The 19054-nt window shown below is 40.6% G+C and overlaps 1 protein-coding gene across 2 annotated transcripts in view; it reads left to right on the top strand.

The window, feature by feature from the left end:
* Positions 1 to 19054, top strand: part of ABCC4 (ATP binding cassette subfamily C member 4 (PEL blood group)) — a 300550-nt gene that overhangs the window by 203620 nt on the left and 77876 nt on the right. For both annotated transcript variants that reach the window (XM_075852387.1, XM_075852388.1), the window contains exons 24-26: positions 2337 to 2437; positions 9957 to 10148; positions 11588 to 11743. In XM_075852387.1, the coding sequence (XP_075708502.1) occupies positions 2337 to 2437; positions 9957 to 10148; positions 11588 to 11743 (449 nt within the window). The remainder of the gene's footprint in view (positions 1 to 2336; positions 2438 to 9956; positions 10149 to 11587; positions 11744 to 19054) is intronic.

The raw sequence follows: 19054 nt of genomic DNA, 5'->3' as shown, positions 1-19054 counted from the left end.
TCTGCTCTAAACCATCGAGACCTCTTGTCTTACCAGACAGTAGGGATTGAATTGCGCTTTCAATGTTACGATCTGTGAGTGAGGCATCCAATTCAATTGCCTGAGCAGCAGAAAGACGCCAAAAAGGAAGCCTGTCCAAGAAAATCTGAATCATCCGTTGGGGAACACAACACTTAGGGTATTTTGTAACTTTTATAATTCACTATACAGCTCTGTTTATATCCTTCGGAGTAGTATAGATAACCCTCTCAGGGGATACTATAGACAGGATAGAGGCATACGGGCGCTCCGATAATTTGCAATTTTTGTCTCCAAACTCAAATATTGATGCCTCGGTAAACAACATATGTTTTAGTCTGCTCTGTGGGTATATTTGTATCTTTTCTCTCAAAGCTTCTTGCGGGTTTCTGTGAACTGGACACGCTGCTTTTGTATAGTAAGAGAGAAGTCCTGGTAGAAGGAGACCCACTGATTGTTGTAGAGGATATCCCCTTTTCTTCTAGGAGCTTGTAAGATGGTATCTCTATCCCGGAAGTGTATCAGGCGAGCAAGTAACGATCGAGAAGAGACCCCCAGGTGGACCAGGGAGAACAGGAACACTATGTGCCCCTTCAATAGTAAAAAATGGAGAGAATGCAGTGGCATCAAGGGTCTCCTTGAGCCACAATTCCAGGAAATCCACAGGGTTTGAGCCCTTTCAGGCAGTCAGACAATATGGACCTTGTTATATCGTAGAAGTCCTTTGCTCGTTCAACCGAGGCCTTCATCTGCCTCTGCAAATCAGCAATTTGAGTAAGAATAGGTGCAGAGTATCCTCCACATCAGAAATCCTATGTGCCGTCTCCGCAGCGCGTTCCCATATTTTATACTGTATGTCAGGTCTCCAATAACAAGTCCTGCTGTAGTTCATCAACTTTAGGGACCAGCATAGAGTGACACAAATGAATGGCACCCAGCAGTTCCGCAAACTTTGCATCCATGTGAGAGGAGGAGGCCAGCTGGTCCTGCAGGGATAGTGATAGTGGAGGGCTTAAAGATCCATCAAATAGTGATAAAGACTGGTCAGGAAAGGCAGGGGGAGGCAGCGGCTGTGGGCTAGAAAATGTATCAAGTTTATTTGCTGCATTACCTTGTATCTTAGAACAGTGAAAGAGGCATCCTCATCCAAATAATTCAATGGTTCAAATTTGGGATCGTCCATTACAGATTCATCATCAGAGATGGGCCCCGAGTTCCCAGCCAGGGATTTCTCCTTCCCTCTTTGTCTATTAACCTTCAAGTCAATAAATTCAGGGACTAGATACCCCACTGAAGTCCATTATACAGTTGGAAATGTAGAAGTGGGGGGGGGGGGGGGCAGCAATCAGCAAGGTGATGTATTACAGAGATAGGTAAACGAGAGTCCAAAGCAAAATAGTTGTGAAAGCAAGTGATCCAGGTAACCAGAACTCCTGTGTGGGGTCCGGATATCTGGTTTTAGTTCTAATAACATAGTCCCAACAATATCCACCACCTCCAAACCACTATGGGGTTATCAGAGGGGAAATATACAGAAAATCTGATGGCCGCTGCTCTCCAGATATATGCAGTTACGGGCAGGGAGAGGGATTCAAGCAGAGCACCTACCTCATGCCACACCACACATGGCTCGGATTGTAAAATGCCACCACTGGTAAGGGCAGGAGTCCTTTAGCCTCAAGCAATGTACATGCGGCCTAGGGCGCTGAGGGTCGAATAATGCCATACAGGACCAGGAGACCAAAGATATCTGGAAAGGCGGGTGGGGAGAAAAGCAGGCACTCGCTGATGTTGTTTAAGGCACAAAAGAGCAGGATGGTCGAGATCGATCCAGGGAGCTCAGTAAAGCACGTCTGCTCAGGCAGGCATCTGGCCATGCCCCCCCCCTTTTTGGGCAGCTTCTTTATCTGTGCCCGATTCCTACATATTGGAATCTTCCTACAGCTAATTTTGTATTTCATAGTCCACAGAATTTATTGTGCCATTTGCCAAGCTACATTGTAACACAAAATATTATTGAAATTTCATTGTGATACAAAATGAAACAGAATTTAAAAAAAGCTTGAAAATACTTTTGTTTAAAAAAAAAAAAATCACATTGGAAGTGATTGTCTGTGCCAATGTCCGCAATCTGGTTAGAAATGTATTTGGATAACTTTTCATTATCCTATGAATGAGCTGTTCTTATATAAAAGCAGAAAACATTTCACAGCCTTGGCCCTTGTAGTGTGTGTGAGGACAGAGTATGATAATGTCTGTTAATGAGGAAATACAGATTTATGGACTGAATGCCCATCTTGGTTTTTATTTTGCTACAGCTCTTGATGCCGGACAGGTTGGTTTGGCGCTGTCTTATGCCATTACAATCATGGGATCTTTCCAGTGGGGAGTAAGGCAAAGTGCAGAAGTGGAAAATCTGGTAACTTTTTTATTTATTTATTTTTTTTCTTTCATTTTCTTTTATCCGTTTGCAGCTTCTTAATCATGTATGTTTAAAATGTTACACATATGAATATTCTAAACCTGTATGGTAATGTGCTTCTGGATAGATCTGTTTGCTTTGGATTTGATGTCTGCTGCATGTTTTATTTAGAGATACAGAAAACTACTAAATAAAAGTGGAAATGTGAATCCTGGAACTTCTGGTTTAATAATATTTTACAGTTTTCAGTTAAAGGGTTAATCCCACATTAGACATTTATGGCACATCCACAGGTTATGCCATAAATGTGTGATCTATACCATGGGCCCCGGCAGTTCACAAAGTCTGGGCCCCCCTTCCCCGAACCCTGAAGGTGCTGTACCGTATATATTTGCAGATTTCTGTTTAGGCAGCCACAGATCTGGCACGGTTGTAAATTTGCTGTAAACGCAGAATAAGCCATACGGAAGAGAAAAAGCAGAATACTGGGACCCAAAAGAGGTCAGCAGCTTTAAAGAGGCTCTGTCACCAGATTCTCAAATCCCTATTGCATGTGATCAGCGCTGCAATGTAGATAACAGCAAAGTTTTTTTTTTTAAATGTTCATTTTTATCCAAGTTATGAGCTATTTTATATATATATGCAAATGAGCTTTGAAATGGACAACTGGGCGTTTTTTTTTCGTTATTTCCAACTGGGCGTGTATTGTGTTTTTAACTGGGCGTGTTTATGTGTATGACGCTGACCAATAAGTGACCCGTCAGCATCATACACTCCTCAACTTCTGCAAGCTCCTCTCCTGAAATATTCTGTGCTGCTGTGAACTCTGCTCTTACCATTACGTAGCTCTCAGTCTGTTACCTCTCCTCCACTCCTGTCCTCAATAACACCTTCACATGATTGGCAAGTCACCACCCCGCACAAGATCCTACTGCACGGCTGACAGCCGTCAGCTGTATAGCTAACAGCACGGTTGTGTTGGAAGCGCGCCCTGCTGTGTCTCACTTAGCAGCTGGGTGTGTTCCCCTCATCTAGCTGCTACGTTCTATCCTGACCGCCGGTGAATTCTCCGTGCGGTCTTCGCAGTGCTGCTACCCCGTTTACCTACGGGAGCAGAACGCGGCTCCTGAAATACTCTGTGTTGCCTTAAACTCTGTGGACAGGTCAGGATCCTGTTTTTTTTTAAATGCTGCTGGGGAACCCGCTCGATCCACAATATAAGGCTGCGCCTCCATCCTCTTCTGCCCCAGTCACTTATTCCCAAGCACTGTAAACTTTCAGATTGGTTGCTCTGTGAATATTCGGAGAACGTGATTGGTTTATGTGCAGGGTAATGAACATACAGACAAGCAGTAGAAGACTGACTAAGGGCTGAGCATTTCATTGAATTCAGAACTTTTTAAAAAAACAAAACGTTACTGTTATCTACATTGCAGCGCCGATCACATGCAATAGGAGATAGGGGTTTGAGAATCTGGTGACAAAGCCTCTTTAAATTGTTAGTAGTTTCCGGAAAAAAACCATCTGCTGTGCGTAAATATAAAGAACCAGTTTGTTTAACCCCTTCCCGCACCTTGGCATACATGAACGCCCAGGTGAGCAGTAACTTCGTGCACCTGTGTGTGCAGTTACGTCCGCGCTTTAACAGTTAACTGCCGCAGAGGCCGTTAACTGTGCAGGGTGTCTGCCCTGCTCTCCCCATTGCCGATCAGCGGCCTGTCGATGCGGTGGTCGATTGCGATCACCACATTGAAGAGGTTTAGAGCAGATTGGCAGCCCCCCACATGCATTTGTGGAGGCTGGCGATCCTTATCACGGCAACCAGAGGCCAGACAATGACCTCCGGGTTGCCATGTATGGAAGCCTCGGAGAAGCAGCCTCCAGCCGATCTTCCGAGGCTTTCTGTCAGTGTGACTGTCACGTTACAATGACAGAACACATTACACTACGCAGGTAGTGTAATGTGTTCTAGCAGCGATCAGAGCTGCAAGTCTAAATGTCCCCTAGTGGGACAAGTAAAAAAAGTTTTAAAAAAAAAAGCTAATAAAAAATGTTTTTAAAAAGTGTAAAAATAAAAGTTAGAAGTGACATAAACAATGCTTTTATTTCCTATAATAAGTATTTTATTATAGGGAAAAAATTGACCCGTACACATATTTGGTATCACCACGTTCGTAACGACCCCAACTATAAAACGAATATTTTTCCCGCACGGTGAACACCGCAAAGAAAAAAAAAAAGAAAAACAATGCCAGAATCACAATTTTTTTGTCACCACCACTCCCAAAATATACAATAAAAAGTGATCAAAAAGTCGTATGTACGCCAAAATGGTACCAATACAAACTACAACCCGTCCCGCAAAAAACAAGCCCTTACACAGCTTTTTTTAATTGAAAAATAAAAAAGTTATCGCTCTCAGAATATGGGGACACAAAAAATTATTTATTTTATAAATAAGTGATTTTATTGCACAAACGCTGCAAAACATAAAAAAAATTATATACATCTGGTATCGCAGTAATCGTATCGACCCGCAGAATAAAGTGAAATTGGCATTTATAGCCCAGGGTGAATGCCATAAAAAAAAAGAATAAAAAATGTTGTCAGAATTGATGGTTTTTGATCACCTTGCTTGCCAAAAAATTGAATAAAAAGTGATCAAAATAATTTTTGGTAACCCAAAATGGTACCAATGAAAACTACAGATTGTCCCGCAAAGAATAAGCCCTCACACCGCTCCGGTGGAGAAAAAATAAAACCGTTCTGGCTCTAAGAATATGGCGATGCAAAATGTGCAGTGTTCCAAAAGCAGATAAGATTGGGTGCCATTTATCAGTGCAACACCGGCCACACATCGGTGGATTTTTATTTATTTACCCCATTATTATACCCTCTTATTATGCCCTGATGTTCTCCGCGCAGATTACATATGCCCCCACATTATAAACTGAAATACCAGTAAAACGCCAAACAGAACTAACATGCTAAATCTGCGCATCAAATTCCGCTCCCTCCCTTCTGAGCCCTACAGCGTGCCCAAACAGCAGTCTACGTTCACTGATATGGCATCGCCATACCCAGGAGAACCCGGTTAATATTTTATGAGGTATTTGTCTTCAGTGGCACAAACTTGGCATAACATGTAGTTTACTAAAATGGCATATCAGTGGAAAATTTTAATTTTCACTCTGCACCATCCGCTGCACATTAACCCCTTCGCGCACCACGACATAGCATGTCGTAGTGTGGGGGGTGATGTATGGAGCGTCTCCCATGAAAAATAAAGAATTTAAAACGCCAAAATCGCTGTATTTTGGTCACCTTGGCTCTACCAAAAAATGTAATAAAAAGTGCTCAAAAAGTTGTATGTACCAAAAAATGGTACCAATAAAAACGACCGCTCGTCCCTCAATAAATAAGCCCTCACACCACTCTAGTGACGGAAACATAAAAAATTATGGCTCTTGGAAAGCGGAGAGGGAAAAACTAAAAAGGAAAATAAAAAAATGGTTCAGTCCGGAAAGGGTTAATTACTTTATAATGAAAAAACATTTATGACCACATGTGGGATATTGCCGTACTCGGGAGAAATTGCTTTACAAATGTTGGCGGCTTTTTTCTCCTTTATCCTTTGAAATTGAAAATATTCAACATTTTAGTGGAAGAAATGTTGATATTAATTTTCATGGCCTAATTCTAATAAATCCTGAAAAAAGACTTGTGGGTCTAAATGCTCACTATACCCCTAGATAGATTCTTTAAGTGGTGTTATTTCCAAAATGTGGGTCACTTTGGGGGGTTTCCACTGTTTTGGCCTGTCAGGGGCTTTCAAATGCGACATGGCACCCAAAAACCATTTCAGCTAAATTTGAGCTCCAAAAGCCAAATAGCGCTCCTTTCCTTCTTTGCCCTGTTGTGGGTCCAAACAGCAGTTTATTACCACATATGGCATATTTCCGTAATCGGGAGAAATTGTTTTACAAATGTTGGGGTGCTTTTTCTCCTTTTATTCCTTGTAAAAGTTAAAAATGGCTACCTTTTTTCAGAAAAAAAGTTAATTTTTACCTTTACAGAATAATTCCAATGAATTCAGCAAAACAACTGTGGGGTCAAAATGCTATCTTTACACCTAGAAAAATTCCTTGATGAGTGTAGTTTCCAAAATGGGGTCACTTTTCGGGAGTTTCCACTATTTTGTTCCCTCCAGTGCATTGCAAACGCGACACGGCACTGAAAACTGTTCCAGCAAAATCAGAATTTCAAAATCCAAATGGTGCTCCTTCTCTTAGGAGTCCTGCTGTGGGTCCAAACAGCAGTTTATTACCACATATGGGGTATTGCTATAATCGTGAGAAATTGCTTTACATATGTTGGGGTATTTTTTCTCTTTTATTCTTCGAATTTTTTTATTTTTTCAAAGTTTTTTCAGAAAAAAAGTAGATTTTCATCTTCACATACTAATTCAAATAAATTTACCAAAAGAAATGTGGGTTGAAAATGCTAACTATACCCCTAGATATATTCCCTGAGGGGTGTAGTTTCCAAAATGAGGCCACTTTTGGGGGTCTTTATTGTTTTGGCCCCACAAGACCTCGTCAAACCTGACATGGTACCTAAAATATATTCTAAAAAAAAGGAGGCCCCAAAATCCACCAGGTTTTCCTTTGATTATGAGGCCTGTATTTCAGTAAATTAGCGCACTAGGATCACATGTGGGATATTTCTAAAAACTGCAGAATCTGGGCAATAAATAATGAGTTACATTTCTCGGGTAAAACTTTGTGTGGTATAAATTTTTTTTTATTACAAATGAATTTTGGCAAAAAAAAATGACATTTGTAAATTTCACCTATACTTTGCTTTAATTCCTGTGAAACGCCTAAAGGGTTAAAACACTTTTTGAATGCGGTTTTGAATACTTTGAGGGGTGCAGTTTTCAAAATGGGGTGATTTATGGGGACTTTCTAATATATAAGGCCCTCAAAGCCACTTCAGAACTGAACTGGTCCATGAAAAAATCGGCTTTTGAAATTTTCTTAGAACTTTAGCGGCGATTTCTCATATTTTTAAGTCTTGTAACGTCCTAGAAAAATATAAGTATGTTCAAAAAACGATGCAAACCTAAAGTAGACATATGGGAAATGTAAAGTAGTAACTATTTTGTGTGGTATTAATATCGGTTTTACAAGTAGATACATTTAAATTTAGAAAAATGCAAATTTTCTCCAAATCTTGGTGTTTTTTACAAATAAATATTGAATTTATCGACCAAAGTTTTTCACTAACATAAAGTACAATATGTCACGAGAAAAAAAATCTCAGAATCACTTGGATAGGTAAAAGCATTCCAGAGTTATTACCACATAAAGTGACACATGTCAGAGTTGAAAAATCGTCTTCGTCCTGAAGGCCAAAACAGGCTCAGGCCTGAAGGGTTTAACCCCTTAAAGTCCAAGCCATTTTTGTATTTGTGTTTCATTTTCTCTCGCCGCCTTACTAGAGCCATAACTTTTTTTTTTTTTTTTAATGTCAATGGAGTGGAGTGTGAAGGATTATTTTTCGCAGGAGGAGCTGTAGTTTTTATTGGCACCATTTAAGGTACCATATAATGGGTGAATTGTAAAAAATTGCGGTTTTTTGGGGTTTAGTTTTTACTGCATGTATATATTTACCTTATCTTAAGGTAAAAGTAGATTTAACGTCTAATTTTATCTTCAGATAAGGTAAATTTATACAGCCACAGAATCAAGCTCTGTACATAAATATACAGCCCCAGAACCATTCTCAGTACATGTATACAGCACCAGAACCAAGCTCAGTACATATATACAGCACCTGAACAAAGCACAATACATCTATACAGCACCAGAACAAAGCTCACTACATAAATACAGCACCAGAACCAAGCTCACTACATATATACAACACCAGCACAAATACAGCTCCGTACAGAGATCATTTGCAAATTCACTTTAACCCCCGCCATTTAAGTTTGTACGACATAAAACGTCCGCTCCCAGTATAGCCTGAACAATGGTAAGGAGATGCTGGGAGTTGCTGTTTCACAAAAAAGAATGCTGCCATCCGTCATCTCGCTGCAGATCATACAGTGACTACAGTACTGATCAGTCACAGGGAGGATAAACATTTACATTGAGTGACTCTCGGGTGACGTCTCCGATTATTTTTCTCTTTTCAACTCCGTCCAGTCCAGACTTCTATGATTACTTCTCCCGGCCATGGCCCATTTCTGCAGCGTTTGCCGCTCAGCTGTCTTCGGCTCCTCACTTTTCCAACATTTCCACACCTATAAACGAAGATAAAATTCTCATGGTGCCCGCACACTATGCCCCTAAATATAATCGTATCACACACTGCGCCCCTGATACTGCCAGTCACGATGCCCCCTGTAGATAGCGCCTGTCACACTGCCCCCTGTAGATAGCGCCAGTCACACTGCCCCCTGTAGATGGTGCTGCGTCGTTAATAAAGCGCAAAATGGGAGGAAGGGAACGGATAGGTCCCTGTCTCGCCAGCACTAATGTAAGCAATTGTATCCGTGTCCTAAGGACGCGGATACAATTGGCTGAGAGGTCCTGCTTCGCCCGGGTTCTCTGAACCAGCTGTAATTTTAACAGCCGGTACAGGAGAACCAGGACAAACTGGGCCTCCTTTGAGCCTCGGCCCTGGTCACTTGCCCAGATTGCCCTCATTATAATCCGCTCCCGGATGTATGTGGGTTTCAGCTCTGAGACCCACACCTATCTCCAGAATGAAGCTCCAAGTGATCACATATTTTAATACTTTTTATAATATTCAATAATGTTTTATAAGCGATCAATAGGCTAGATCACAAGACATTGATGGTTTGGGGTCCGACTAATGTTACACCATACCACATTGTAACTGATTTATTTTTTTATTTTTTTCATTTTGGTCAACTTTCGCCAAGGATACTGCCTGAAGTTTCTGTTATGACTATAGTAGTGAATAGCCTCCATATTCTGGTATGATTTCCTGAAAGTAAAGAAATTATGGACTAAGGGCCTTTTTACATTAAGTAATGTCCAATAGGTAGTCACCCAGTAGGTATATATCATTCTGATTCGATGACTGCACGCAAAACGACTACGTCTTGAGAGGTCATTCAGATCTTTATGTATGAATCCTCAATGATGAACAGTATTTTTTATCATACTTTTGTTGAATGTTTTTCATTTGTTGCCATTTGAATCCGAATATTAATCGCTGTCTGTACAGTTGGCAGTGAGTAAACACATGGTCTTCTGTCTTTCTCATTATTTCCACTGACTCTCACACCTCTTTGTGTTTAGTGAGGATGTCCCTTGGGAAATAATGTTCCCTTTGTCTTTATTATTACAAAATGGTGTGCTGTAGTTAATTTCCCTTTTAGTTTCTTTATTGTCCTTGTTGTGGTTGTTATCGGATTAATTAATTCAACTATAAGAATATTTAAAGAAACAAGTCAGTTGATAGATTTATTTATTTCTAGATGATTTCTGTGGAGAGAGTCATGGAGTACACTCAACTTGAAAAAGAAGCCGAATGGGAGTCTAAAAAGCGCCCACCGCCAGAGTGGCCTAGTAAGGGCATGATAGCCTTTGAAAATGTCAACTTTTCATACAGCCTAGATGGACCACTGGTTCTAAGACATTTAACTGCTCTAATCCGGCCAAAGGAAAAGGTATTTCTAACTGAATATTATCAGTTTCATATTTTTTCTGACATGGAATTGGATGTCTTCTCTGTCAATCTCTTGTTTTTCACATCTTCCTTTTCTCAACTATGGTGACATGCTCCCTACATGCTTAATAATACCCTTTAGTAACTGGATGCCTTCATTAATCTCTATGAAGGTATCCCAGCTGGTATTTGCGACCGCACATTAAGTGCATGTAAAAAAAAAACTGCCGTTTCTTCTGCTGCAGTCCCAATATATGTGATTTGGTGACTGAATTTTAGCTGAAATGCTGTTTATTAGTTACAGGGGTTATCTATTTTCAGCAAATAAAACGTTTAACATTTCGTTATACAATGCATAGGATGTAATATATTTTGTGTATCAGTTCATCAGTTCTTAAGATCCCTACTTGCATTCATTGAATGCGAGGTTTTATTTTTTACATAGATGCATAGTTTGTTACACGCGTCATGGTCAATTCGCGTTTTTTGGCATGATGTTCGTAAAATCGCGAAAAATGTTTTGAGGTTTTTCCGCGATTTAGCAAAAATTGCAAATTGGCTGCGACATGTGAGCACACAGCCTAAAGTGGCACCTGTGTGATCATCAGATGACCAGGACTGATTATCAACCTTTGGAATTAAAAAAAAAAAAAAAAAAGTGAAGGTTTTTATTAAATCTCTACAAGCTTCCAGATTTTAGATACCTTAAGTAATTGAAATGTAAAGCACTACATGTAATCCGTTCTGTTCCTCATTTTTACATAAGCTAGAACCACTGTCATATAGGTATTTGGAACAAATTTTGTAGGTCTTATAAAGGGAAAAAAGGTGCAGAAGCCAGGAATAATAAATTTTGTTTACATTTTATTTTCAAATTCAGCTATAGGGTAATAATGTTTACCTAAAAAAATAATCCTCTAATTTTCTCATGCATAGAGATTTCAAGTAGGTGTACAATGTGTACCAGATGTCGCTATAGCACCAAGAACAAAGACTCTATTTACATTTTAGATGTATTTCCCTTCCTTTTACAAAGCTTCTGCACATAAATGATTATTCAGATAGGGAAACTTTTTTTTAGTGATGGTTAAAAAGAAAATAGGGCTGTGGTATAACTGCTGTAAATTGGTGGCTGTGGGTAATTATTGCATATTTGTGATAATATACATTCTGCGTGATACAAACGTATTTTTCCCATCCCTTGGTTGAACTTGATGGACATATGTATTTTTTCAACCGTACTATGTATTAATGCATGATCACTGGACACCCAATGTAAATTGCGTCCATGTCACTCAAGATGTCTAATACCTATACATGTGGGTTTATAGAATTGTGAGTATAGAGTTGTTTTGGTTTTTTTTGACCCCCTTTTTTCACTATTGGGTCTAGGATAATGGGGTATTACGTTCTTTGGCTAATGATCCTATCTGCCTACAGGTTGGAATAGTTGGAAGAACTGGAGCTGGAAAGAGTTCCCTCATTTCTGCTCTATTCCGTCTTGCTGAACCTGAAGGAAAAATTTGGATTGATAAACTTTTGACATCAAGCTTAGGCCTACATGATTTGCGGAAGAGGATGTCCATTATACCACAGGTATGTTTTCATTGTGACATGTAAGACTTGTCATTTCAGTTTTTGCCTGTTAAGGAAGGGGGCATCCAGTATGTTGTCTTGGCGAATATTCATGTAAAGCACTATCTTATGAATAGCCATGAAAAACACTGATGTCACACAAACTTCGGGCCTTCTTTCTCCTGAACATTGGTTTAGTCTACAAAATGGCTTCCTCTGGTTTATAAAGACAGAATTTTCACTTAAAGCCATATTCTCATAAGATCATTTTTACATAACTGGCCATACAATCTCGAGTGCAGGGAAGTGGTGAAACCCGGATAACGTAATGCTACATTCAGAAAATTTGAGTGGCTTGACCTTGCTCAGCTAGAGTTGCACTACAATAGAAGTATATGGTACATAGTTGTCAGCAGTTACATGGCTTCCACAAGTCCCAATTTAACTCTATTGATGTTTTAAGCTGTGCAGTCAACGGCAACTTTGATGCAAGACGTTCATGCAATTTACAATGGTAGCATGGCCATGCACAACTAAAGGCCGGGCCCCATGGGATGGTCTAACGTAAAAGTAGATTCTCTCATTGATGTTGTTGCTTTATCTGCAGACAGCATAAAGCAGGGGGAGCTCATCAGATTGATGTAAAGTTTTGTAGAAACATTCCCTATGGCTTGTATGACACTATTCTCTGTGTGTATACCTAGAAAAGGTATCCTGTTCAATGTGATTGATACTTATGCATACCTGCGTAACCCCTTAACGCACATTGACGCAACTGTACATCATGGTTTGCACTGCTTTAAGGCACCATGAAGTACAGTTACGTCATTGTGCTTTTCTGTCACCATGTCAAAAGACACGCTGACAAGGCTTCCGGCCGCAGATGAAAGATGGCGGCGAGCTCAGAAACTGAGCCTGCGCTATCAGCCGAAGTATGTCAGCTATATGTTACAGTTGACATCCTGCTGTAACGGCAGGGAATGGGGCTGGCTCCGCTCCCTGCCATAAACACCTTCGGTGCCGCGATCAAAAGCGATCGCGGAATCTTAGTGGTTTCCACGGATGCCGATCGTTGCTATGGGAGCCGGTGGCCAACAGTGGCTTCCTGGTCTGCCACGTACGGAAGCCTATTAGGCCCGCCCAGAGGCGGAGCCTAATAGGCTTGCTGTTAGTGAATAGCTGATAGCTCTAATGCATTGCATTACGTGTCTAGTGCAATGTATTAGAATAAAGATGAGAGGTGCTGGTCTTCAAGTCCCCTAGTGGGACAGAAAAAAGTTAGCAAAAAGTTCAGCTAAAGTGTAAAAATTAATTTGGCACCACAAGACCTCTTCAAACCGGACATGGTGCCTAAAATATATTCTTATAAAAATAAGGCCCCATTATCCACTAGGTGCTCCTTTGCTTTTGAGGCCTGTGTTTCCGTCCAGTAGCACGATAGGGCCAAATGTGGGATATTTCTAAACACTGCAGAATCTGGGCAATAAATATTGAGTTGCGTTTCACTGGTAAAACCTTCTGTTACAGAAAAAAAATTATCAAAACTGATTTTCTGCAAAAAAAAATGACGTTTGTAAATTTCACCTTTATATTTCTTTAATTCTTGTGAAATGCCTAAAGGGTTAAACTTTCTAAATGCTGTTTTGAATACTTTTAGGGGTTCAGTTTTTAAAATGGTGTGGTTTCATAGGGGGTTTATAGTATATAAGGCCCTCAAAACCAGTTCAGAACAGAACTGGTCCCTAAAATAAGGCATTTGAAATTTTCTTGGAAATGTGAGACATTTTTTTCTAAAGTTCTAAGCCTTGTAACGTCCTAGAAAAATAAAAGGACGTTAAAAAAACAATGGCAACATAAAGTAGACATATGGGAAATGTGAAATAGTAGCTATTTTGTGTGGTATTACTATGTCTTACAAGCAGACACATTTAAATTAATAAAAATGCTAATTTTTTAAATTTTTCTCAAAATGTGGGTGTTTTTCATAAATACTGAATGTGTCGACCACTTTTTACCACTAACTTAAAGTCCAATGTGTCACGAGAAAACAATCTCAGAATCGCATGGGAAAATAAGAGCATTTCAAAGTTATTACCACTTTAAAGAGGCTCTGTCACCAGATTTTGCAACCCCTATCTCGTATTGCAGCAGATCGGCGCTGCAATGTAGATAAGAGTAACGTTTTTGTTTTTTTAAAACGAGCATTTTTGGCCAAGTTATGACCATTTTTATATTTATGCAAATGAGGCTTTCTAAAGTACAACTGGGCGTGTATTGTGTATGTACATCTGGGCGTTATTCCTTTTTTTACTAGCTGGGCGTTGTGAATAGAAGTTTATGATGCTGACGAATCAGCATCATCCACTTCTCTTCGTTACCACCCAGCTTCTGGCAGTGCACAGACACACAGCGTGTTCTCGAGAGATCACGCTGTGACGTCACTCACTTCCTGCCCCAGGTCCTGCATCGTGTCGGACGAGCGAGGACACATCGGCACCAGAGGCTACAGTTGATTCTGCAGCAGCATTAGCGTTTGCAGGTAAGTAGCTACATCGACTTACCTGCAAACGCCGATGCTGCTGCAGAATCAAATGTAGCCTCTGGTGCCGATGTGTCCTCACTCGTCCGACACGATGCAGGACCTGGGGCAGGAAGTGAGTGACGTCACAGCGTGATCTCTCGAGAACACGCTGTGTGTCTGTGCACTGCCAGAATCTGGGTGGTAACGAAGAGAAGTGGATGATGCTGATTCGTCAGCATCATAAACTTCTATTCACAACGCCCAGCTAGTAAAAGAAGTAAAAACGCCCAGATGTACATACACAATACACGCCCAGTTGTACTTTAGAAAGCCTCATTTGCATAAATATAAAAATGGTCATAACTTGGCCAAAAATGCTCGTTTTAAAAAAACAAAAACGTTACTCTTATCTACATTGCAGCGCCGATCTGCTGCAATACGAGATAGGGGTTGCAAAATCTGGTGACAGAGCCTCTTTAAGTGATACATGTCAGATTTGAAAAAAATGTTCTGGTCCTTAATGCCAAAACAGGCTTAGTCACTAAGGGGTTAAAGGGGAGGGAAAAGTAAGCGAAATTAGAGGCACTACTATATATCTGTTTACTTCAACACATCTTTTGCTGGGGTTATATAATTTATGCAGTGCCATCAATTTATTAACCCCTTCCCGACCAGCCCACTTATATTAACAAGCTGCAGCGCTGGTCTTTGTGCCTGCAGCCTGTTAATCTACGTGTGCTCCTGGCGGAGCGCACAAGCATTCCCCGCAACCTGGCATCTCTCAGTACTGGCTGCTACTAGCAACCTTAGTACTGGGGGGAAGACACCGATTAACCCATTAAATGCGGCAGTCAATAGCGTTCGATGCATTTAAGGATTTACAACAACATTGTCACCTGCGACTCAATTTTGGGGTGCCGATGGTTGCTAGGGCAACCAGAGGCCTAAGAAAGGCCGCCGGGTCTGCCATCTACGGAAGGCGATTAGGTCTTGCCAGATGCAGGACCTAATACACTGCCTGTCAGTGTGAAACTGACAAGTATAATATCCTGCATTACATAAGCATTGTAGCGTATTATAACAACGATCCAACAGTTGGATCGTTAATAAAAAAAAATTTACAAAAATAAAAAAGTCAAAGTTACAAGTAATAAAAATAACCGCCCTTTTCCCCTTACAAAGTACTTTATTATTAGAAAAAATAAACTATGCATAATTGGTATCGCCGCGTCCGTAACGGCCTGAACTATAAAGATGTTATTTATCCCACACCGTGAACATCGTAAAAAAACAGTACCAGAATCGCTATTTTTTTTGTCACTTCAGCTCCAAAAAAAACTTAAATAGGGATCAAAAAGTCACATGTACCCAAAAATAGACCAATAAAAACGGCAGCTTGTTCCGCAAAAAGCAAGCTCTCACACCGCTTTCTTGATGGAAAAATAGTTATGGCTTTGAGAATATGGCGACACAAAAACCAGATCATTTTTTTTTAAATCGGGATTTTATCGTGCAAACTGTAAAACATAAAAAAAAACTAGATACATATCGTATCGCTGTAATTGCATCGACCTGCAGAATAAATTAAATATGTCATTTATAGTGCACGGTGAACGCCATAAAAAAAAAAAGAATATGTAATAGACGTTTTCGTAGCCTAACTCCACTGAATTCCGCAGAAAACCTGTAGGATCACAATGCCGACTATACCCGTAGATAAATTCTTTTGGGGCTGTAGTTTCCCAAATGAGGTCATTTTTGGAGGGTTTCCACTGTTTTGGTCCCTCGGGCTTTGCAAATGAGACATGGCACCTGAAAAATAATCCAGCAGAGTTGAGCTCCAAAAGCCAAATGACACTCCTTACCTTCTGAGCCCTGCCGTGTGTCCAAACAGCCGTTTATTACCACATATGGGGTATTGCCGTAATCAGGAGAAATTGGTTTTCAAATATTGGGGTGTTTTTTCTTTATGCTTTGTAAATTTTATAATTTCTACATTTTATTGGAAATTATTAAAATTTTAATTTTCACAGTCTAATTCCACGAAGTTCAGCAAAAAACCTGTGCTGTCAAAATGCTCACTATACCCTTCTATAAATTGAGGGGTGTAGTTTGCTAAATTGTGTTGTTTTTTTGGTGTTTCCACTGTTTTGGCACCACAAGACTTCTTCAAACCCACCATGGTGCCGAAAATATATTTTAATAAAATGGAGGCCCCAAAATCCACTAGGTGATCCTTTGCTTCTGAGGCCGTTGTTTCAGTCCATAAGCACAGATGTGGGATAGTTCTAAAAGCTGCAGAATCTGGGCAATAAAGATTGAGTTGCGTTTCTCTGGTAAAACCTTTAGCGTTACAGAAAAATATTGGATTTTCTAAAATAGAAAAAATTTATACATTTCACCTCCACTTTGCTTTAATTCCTGTGAAACACAAAAAGGGTTAAGAAACCTACTAAATTCTGTTTTAAAACTTTGAGGGGTGCAGTTTTTAAAATTCGGTGACCTATGGGGGTTTCTAATATAGAAATCCCTTAAAGCCACTTCAGAAGTGAACTGGTCCACAAAAAAATAGGTTTTGGAAATTTTCTTGAAAATGTGAGAAAATGCTGCTGAAGTTCTAAGCCTTGTAAAGTCCTAGAAAAATAAAAGGGTGTTCAAAAAAACGATGCCAACATAAAGTAGACATATGGGAAAAGTTAATTATTAACTATTTTGTGTAGTATTACTATCTGTTTTACAAGCCAATACATTTAAATTGAGAAAAATACTAGTTTTTGCAAATTTTCCCACAATTTTGGTGTTTTTCACAAATGAATACTAAATTTGTTGACCAAATTTTTCCACTAACATAAAGTACAATATGTCACGAGAAAATAGTCTCCGAATCGCTTGGATAGGTAAAAGCATTCCCAAGATATTACCACATAAAGTGAGACATATCAGATTTGAAAAAATGGGTTGCGTCCACAAGGCCAAAACAGGCTGTGTCCTGAAGAGGTTAAGGATTATAAATACAGTTATCAATTAGCAATATTATTATCATTACCTCTCTTCATAAAAACGACTTGCTCACATATTGCTCGTATAAATCGAATGCCTCGTGCACACGACAATGTTCGGTCCGTGGTATATGGACCGCATGTCGGCCGCATTTTCCGGACAGAACACCGTTCAGGGAGCCGGGCTCCTAGCATCATAGTTATTTATGATGCTAGGTGTCCCTGCCTCCCCGTGGGAATACTGTCCCGCACTGAAACATGTTTTCAGTACGGGACAGTATTGCCGCGGTGAGGCAGTGACTAACATCGTCATACATAACTATGATGCTAGGAGCCCGGCTCGCTAAACTGTGTTCGGTCCGGGAAATGCTGCCGACATGCGGTCCATATATCACGGACTGAACATGGTCTTGTGCGTGGGGCCTAAATAAATTTAGTTCATTAAATTATTTGTTGCTAGTCCAAAATTTAAACCGTTTTTCTACATGCTGGATTAAATAAGACATTTAGAACATCATATTTATAATTCGGGTAAGTTCACACAGGGCGGATACGCTGTGTAAAAGCACACCGCGAATCCGCCCCGGGCGCCGCAGTGAATTCAGTCTGAAAAGCAGAACCAAATTGTGGTGCAGGTTTTCCGCCAGCATGTCCGCTGCTGAAAACTGCACGGAAAAATAATATTTTTTTTTTGCTTAGTTGCGATTTATGCGGCGGATTTGCAGCTTTTCCGCCTCAAAAATCGCAACATTTGCTATTTTTTTGCGGGTTTTACCTCCCATTGAATTCAATGGAGTAAACCCGCAACAAAAATGCAGCGATTTACGCAAATACAATTGACATGCTGCGGATTAAAAAACAGGTCAATTTCTAAGCGTTTTTCCGCCTAACCTTTACACAGCCTGTGGATGAGATTTGTTCAGATCTCATCCACTCTGCTGCTACTGTATTAGGCCTCATGCACACGAACGTATTTTTTCCTCCGGTAAATACTGGCGTAAATACGGGTCCTTGGTCACACGTATTCGACCCGTATTGCACCAGTATTTACGGACCCGTGCCCGTACATACGGGTCCGGTGTCACCAGTATTCCACCCCTATTTACGGGCACATTTTCGCTGCAAAATTGCACTGCACTAATCGGCAGCCCCTTCTCTCTATCCGTGCAGGGTAGAGAGAAGGGGCAGCCCTTTCCGAGGTAAAAGTAAAAGAAATTCATACTTACCCGGCCGATGCCTTGGTAACGCGTCCGTCTCTTGACATCCAGCCCGACCTCCCTGGATGACGCTGCAGTCCATGTGACTGCTGCAGCCTGTGATTGGCTGCAGCGGTCACATGGGCTGAAACGTCATTCCGGGAGGCCGGACTGGAGGAAGAAGCAGGGAGTTCTGGGTAAGTATGAATGTCTTATTTTTTTTTTTTTTTTACAGGTTGATCTATATTGTGATCGGTAGTTTCTGTCCAGGGTGCTGAAAGAGTTACGGCCGATCGTTTAACTCTTTCAGCACCCTGGACAGTGACTATTTACTGACGTAGCCTAGCAACGCTCCCGTAATTACGGATGCACACACGTAGTCGCCCGTAATTACGGGAGCCCCATAGACTTCTATGGGCCTGCCCGTGCCGTAATTACGGCCTAAAATAGGACATGTTCTATATTTTTTAACGGCCCGGGCACCTTCCCGTAAGCATACGGGGAGGTATCGGTGGCCAATAGAAGTCTATGGGCCCGTAATTACGGCCCGTGATTACGGGCGTTTTTACGTTCGTGTGCATGGGGCCTTATTCTTCTACTGTATTTGACTGTGCTT

This window comes from Rhinoderma darwinii, chromosome 2 (genome assembly GCF_050947455.1).
Source record: "Rhinoderma darwinii isolate aRhiDar2 chromosome 2, aRhiDar2.hap1, whole genome shotgun sequence".
In the NCBI taxonomy this organism is placed as follows: Eukaryota; Metazoa; Chordata; class Amphibia; order Anura; family Rhinodermatidae; genus Rhinoderma; species Rhinoderma darwinii.
The sequence above is the reverse complement of the archived record's forward strand: the minus strand, read 5'-3'. Positions and strand labels throughout refer to the sequence as shown.